Source organism: Sinocyclocheilus anshuiensis, unplaced genomic scaffold (assembly GCF_001515605.1).
Source record: "Sinocyclocheilus anshuiensis isolate Anshui unplaced genomic scaffold, SAMN03320099.WGS_v1.1 scaffold571, whole genome shotgun sequence".
Lineage (NCBI taxonomy): Eukaryota > Metazoa > Chordata > Actinopteri > Cypriniformes > Cyprinidae > Sinocyclocheilus > Sinocyclocheilus anshuiensis.
Window position 1 is genome coordinate 58,767 of NW_015552559.1, and position 6,150 is coordinate 64,916.

At 36.5% G+C, this 6,150-nt stretch overlaps 1 protein-coding gene across 2 annotated transcripts in view; it reads left to right on the top strand.

Annotated features, from left to right (window-relative positions):
- LOC107664688 (synembryn-B) overlaps nucleotides 1–6,150 on the top strand; it is a 16,263-nt gene that overhangs the window by 8,460 nt on the left and 1,653 nt on the right. The window contains exons 5-10 of one of the 2 annotated variants that reach the window (XM_016455328.1): nucleotides 533–683; nucleotides 775–870; nucleotides 1,748–1,892; nucleotides 2,065–2,209; nucleotides 2,366–2,485; nucleotides 3,042–4,140. In XM_016455328.1, coding sequence (XP_016310814.1) covers nucleotides 533–683; nucleotides 775–870; nucleotides 1,748–1,892; nucleotides 2,065–2,209; nucleotides 2,366–2,485; nucleotides 3,042–3,045 — 661 coding nt within the window. In that variant the 3' untranslated portion in view covers nucleotides 3,046–4,140. Of the gene's footprint in view, nucleotides 1–532; nucleotides 684–774; nucleotides 871–1,747; nucleotides 1,893–2,064; nucleotides 2,210–2,365; nucleotides 2,486–3,041; nucleotides 4,141–6,150 lie in introns of those variants that run through there. The other variant, XM_016455327.1, reaches the window with a different exon arrangement.

Sequence of the window (6,150 nt, forward strand, 5' to 3'; positions counted from 1 at the left end):
GTGGTATTGAAGGTGGGAGAGAGCGCTGTACATTCACTCCCCCCACCTACAATCCCTACCGGTACGAGACTCGAACCCACAACCTTTGGGTTATGAGTCCGACTCTCTAACCATTAGGCCACGACTCCCCCCCCCATATAATAGGCTAATATTTATAGAAAATAATTATTATTACAACTTTTTTGTGATCTAAATGGTTGATAACTTTATTTAAATAGTAGTTTAATAATAAGAATAATCATAATAACAATTATTAAAATGTTGTTTACATAAATTTAAATAATAGTTATTATTATTGCATATTGTGATTTCTTTGACATACTGTAATGATCATGAATTTGTTATTTCATAAAGCAAAAATATGAGGAATTTATTGAATGAATTAAAATAGGTTCTGCATATTGGTTATCAGACAGTATCATTTTCTATGGGCTACGTTGTACTCGAAGGCCAGGAGTTATTCCAGGAGTTGCATACTATGTTCTCATCATGCATTGTGTGCTAAATCTTTATCATTTGTCATTTCTTCTAGTCATACCATAAATCTCCTGAGTAACCTTCCCGTGCGATGCCTGGATGTTCTGATAGACATCCCTGTCCAAGGTGGGATGGAAGCGTATGGTGGGAAGAACATGGACGTAGTGCAGATACTTCTAGATTTTATGGAAAAGAGGATAGACAAGGTATTGCACTTCAGATGAACACCTACAAGCTGTTGCTCAGCCGTTCCACTTGTTTCATTTGTTCATTCTTCGTGTGTATTTATCCACTCAGGGGACCAACTATAAAGAAGGCTTGACACCTGTGCTGAGTCTGATGACAGAGAGCTCTAGATACCACAGGGAGATCCGCAGATACCTCAAGACCCAGGTGCAGGGTTGAGTCCATGCTCAGTGTAATTTACTGCTCTCTAAAATGAGGCTTTGATGTTGCTTCTTCAGTGCTTTAGATATTAAGTTAAAGAAATAGTTCACCCAAAAATAAATAAAATGCTGACAATTTACTCACCCTCAGGCCATCCAGGATATAGATGAATTTGTTTCTTCATCTGAAAAGATTTGGAGAAATGGATCCTCTGCAGTAAATGAGTGCCCACAGAATGAGAGACGAAACAGCTGATAAAACGTCACAATAATCCACAAGTAATCCTTGTGAAGTGAAAAGCTGTTTATTTGTAAGAAACAAATCCATTATTAAGGTCACTTCTGGACAAAATACAAGTCCATAATCCATAATAACACTTGCACGTGTTGTCCTCTCACATCAAACTCCACTAACATATTTGTTTAGAACTCTTTTGGACCGTTTTCACTTGTAAACAGTGCATGATCTGTGCATATTTCTTTCCTGATTCAGATTAGATGACTTTTGCACTGGAGAGAATAATATTATGAATAGAAGACTCATATTTTAACTGGAAGCAATGATTTGAAGTAAAAAATGTCTTGATGGATTTTTTTTTCTTACAAACACACAGCTTTTCACTTTACAAGGTGTTAATTGATGAACTGGAGGCGTGTTGATTAGTTGTGTGTTATTGTGATGTTTTTATCAGCTGTTTGGACTCTCATTCTGACGGCACCCATTCACTACAAAGGATCCATTGGTGAGCAACTGATGTAATGCTAAATTTCTCCAAATCTTTTCCAATTAAAAAACTAACTCTTGGATGGCCTGAGGGGGGGAGTAAATGTTCATTCTTTATTTGCTGATTAAAATCTCATTCTTTTTGTTTGCTGTTGTACAGGTGCTGCCTCCCCTGAAGGATGTGAAGGAAAGGCCGGAAATCGGCTGCACAGTTCGAAACAAACTGGTGCGTCTCATGACGCATATAGATATGGCAGTGAAACAGGGGGCCGCTGAGTTTCTCTTTGTGCTCTGCAAGGAGAGCGGTGAGAGTTCTGCTTGTTTAATATTTCTAAAAGTTTGTAAAACTGTTTTGAAAGGCATTTTTCTTGGCATTGGTTTGAATTTTGCAGTTTAACAAAATACAATAATTAATATTGAATAAGCTAATTAATTCTTTTTTGCACATCATTTTCTCCTGTTGATCATGTGATGCAGTGGATAATCTGTTGAAGTACACTGGTTATGGTAATGCTGCGGGACTGTTGATGGCACGAGGGTTGCTGGCCGGAGGCAGAGGAGAGACACAGTACTCATCTGATGAAGACTCTGACACTGAGGAGTACAAATCAGCCAAACCATTGTAAGTGCCCTTATATGTATGCATAATTGCTGTTCTTGTTTTCTTAATATAGGTAATACATTTTATCATTTTGCATAGTATCACGTTTTTCCTTCTGCATTCCTGCATTTCTTTGTGCATTCATAGATTATAGTGACAATGTTTTGTGTTTTTCAGTATTAACCCCATCACAGGTCACATAGAGCACCCAATGCCAAACCCTATGGATGAGATGACAGAGGAGCAGAAGGAATATGAAGCTCAGAAGCTTGTCAGTATGATTGATGAATTATCAAGGTGGGTTTTTATTTTGTCATAATTAAACATTTCTGTAATTAAAATAGTAAAAATGGTTAAATATAACAAAAATTTTTTAACACAAACATGTTGTTGTGGTGGTTGTTTTTTCATAATTGTATTTTTCTTAATTATATTTTATTTTTTATTTTATATTTATTTTTGTATATTATTGTATGTTAACTTGGCAATCTGATCTTTTTTTGTCATAATCTTTCATTGTTTTAAGTTATCCAATTTAAGCACAAAATTAAGATTTATTCAGACATAATCCTTTGATTTGAAAATATAGACATGCAGATATTGTCTGACACTTCCATTTATTCAGTGGTCAGTGTACATATTTTATCAACATGCTTTAACATTAAGCAGCAATTAAAATGTAAATAAGAAATTTAAAGTTAAAAGATATTACCAATTTTTATTGTAATGCATGCCTTTTTTTTCATTGTGTAAATTCTGGGCATTGTGTTTTTACTCTTGCTCACTATTATCAGTCAGTTTCTCTTTGTGTTTTTCATCATCTTGTATGAGCCTGTTCATAATGCCCTCATAGATGACACCGTCCTCTAGAAGCATTGTGCTTGTTTTCTCATCACCCTCCTTGGAGACTCGATATGTGCGGGGCCGCATTCATGTTGACCTTTTCCTAAACAACCGGTGGAGTAAACTAGCGAGAGGTGTAGCGCCGTTGCTCCATCCACGCTCCTTACCAACCGCTTCATTAAAACAAGAATCCTCTACCGTCGTCCTCTGCCTCATTTAAAGCTGGCCTTCCGCATTCAACAGGAGTCAATGCACACCGACCGGCCACCGCAGCCTCGCTGCATTAATTACCAGCTAATTGGCACACACAGTGGGATCGTGGGCTCAGGCTCTTTTGTACAATACACTGAGGTTTTATAATACATATACGTGGTTCTCTTTCATACGCTGCCGTTTTATTCAGCCGGGGTGCCAGACATTGTCCTCGGACATGAAGTGGTTTGAGACACTGGCTCAATTATGGGTGTGCCTATGTACGTTAGCTGCCGGGTGATGTTTAATAAGTTTGCAAACACAAGAGGACGCACCATTGTCCATCCATAGGGTGTTTGAGTCGTAATGAGCAGCGTGTGCCCAAGAGAGGCAGATTCCTGTCTTTGAGAATAGATCCTCGTTCCTTCTGTCTTCCTCCTATTCTTTTTATCAGGATTGAAGGAGGTGTTGTGTGGAAGAGGGAGGGCACTGGTGCTTCCCGCTACGGCTGCTGGGGAGATGCAACATGTCCATGGAGGAATGTCCCTCCCTATGTGTGCTGCTTGACTTGCTGTCCAATTAGTACTGACTCTCTACCCCATACACACACACACACACACACATAAAACCCTACGTAAACTCACAATTGCTCAGGTTGCTTATCAGTGCATGTGCATTTGATTAGATAAGAGATTGTCTTGGATTCTGGTTTGTGTTTTCAAGGGACGCAGAGGAAACGTCTTTGTTTCCTTCTTGTCAACTTAATATCTTGTTTACACTCGTCATGACGTGCGTTTGACGTCAAGGGGTTCTTATGTGGACAGTAATGCAGTCCATGCCTGAAAATCGGGGATAAGATAGTTGGAAATTAGGGATGTAACAGTACACAAAAATTACAGTATGGTACGTACCATTGTGGCTCTAAGTAAATTAAAATATAATTACAATTTTCTGGAAAGCATAAAAAAAAATCGCTCAGCTAATGCTGTAAACTATATAAGAAACCCCCTTATTTGGATGCTATTATAATATTGAAGGTTACAATTACGTAAAACTTTTAAATTCTGTTATTTATTTATTTTTAGATATAGTAATCAACACTCAAACTAATTGTATGCAAGCGTAAATTGCACACAAGTCAGTTTTTACATGAAATTATAAATCTAATTATGATTGTTTATACTCCAATTTATTGTTGAAATATATCCATTTACACTTTACCTGTCAACTTGACAGCAATTATTGGACAGGAGGTGCACTGTATAATGTCTAATGAATTTTTACTGACACATCAACTGAAACAGACTAGAAGTTCGAACTTTGGATTTAAGAATCAATATTGATTCTTTAAAATAAATATATATAAAACTAGAAGTTTCAAATTAAGTTCTGGATGTGTAGTGGTTAAAACAACACTGTATTAAAAAGAAAGTCCTGTACTGAATATTTTCAGTATGAATACATGTGCTGTTACACCCTTATTAGAAATGTAAGTGTTACCTTGTCTTTTTGTGGAAAACTTATGGTAACACTTTAGTATAGGTACCAATTCTCACTATTAACTAGTTGCTTATTAGCATGCCTATTATTAACATATTAGCTGTTTATTAATACTTATAAAGCATATATTCTGCATGATCATATTCTATATCCCTAATCCTACCAATAGCTAAATTTAACAGCTACCTTACTAACTTTTAATAAGCAGCAAATTAGGAGTTTGAGGCAAAAGTTGTAGTTAATAGTGAGAATTGGACCTTAAAATAAAGTGATTAAACGTATGTAGGCTATAAGTTGTTACACCATTTAGTAGCTCTTTATAAATCAAAATGTCCAAGTTTATCTGTGTGTGAATGGCATAATGCAAATGAGCTTTCTGCGGCTTTGATTGGATAATGCTCTGATGAATCTTCTCAGGGTGCGCTGGTGACACACAGTGCAGATATAATTGGATTAGCGTGGAGGAGCTGCCGAGGCTTTGAAGAGATTAGAATGAGCACTGATCCTGTAATTATACTGCAGGGTCGGGTGGTGGTGGAGGGGGTGGAGGGCCGCTCTGGGATTGGGGGGGTTTAGGGTTGTGATTCCAAGGGCTCTTATATGGCCAGATGTAAAGGCAAAGAAAGATGTTCTACACATCAACAGGCCTCTTTAGGGGACGGAACTGAATTCAGCTACAATGTTCAGTACAAAGGGTTTCTTTCAAAGAGCAGGTGGATTGTGGTGACAAATTAGTGGCCTGAAAAACGAAATCGACAAGACGTGAGCACAATAAATCTGTAAAGGAAATGATGGCTGCTGGAGTTTTTGCATATTTTACACACATTTCATATTTTATACCACTTTTACAATTATTGGACCTTCGAACGCTGCATTTTGTTTCTTTTTTAATTTAATTTAAAATGTAATTTTTTCCTGTGATGGCAAAGCGGAATATTCTGCTGCCATTACTCCAGTCTTCTGTGTCGCATGATCCTTCAGAAATCCTTCTAATATGCTGATTTGCTTCTCAAGTAACATTTCTTATTATTGTGAATGTTGAAACCAGTTGTGCAGCTTCATATTTTCATGGAAACCATGATACTTTTTTTCTGGATTCTTTGATGAAAAGTTCAAAATAATTTTTTTTTTATTGAATTTTTGTAACAATGTAAAAGTCTTTACCATCACTTTTAATCACTTAAATGCATCGTTGCTGAATAAAAGTATGAATTTCTTCCAAATTTCTAACTGACCCAAGGCTTTTGAAGTGTATATATTTTAAAGTTATAAAAAATATATATTCTATAATATAGTTATTGTATATTATGTTATGTATAGAGATGCACACAAATCGATTGTTCTTTCCTTTTATGTGTACAAAGTACATGTATTAGAAGTTTCTACTGACGTTGGTCATTACTGCTGGTTGTATCACCCTATCCACT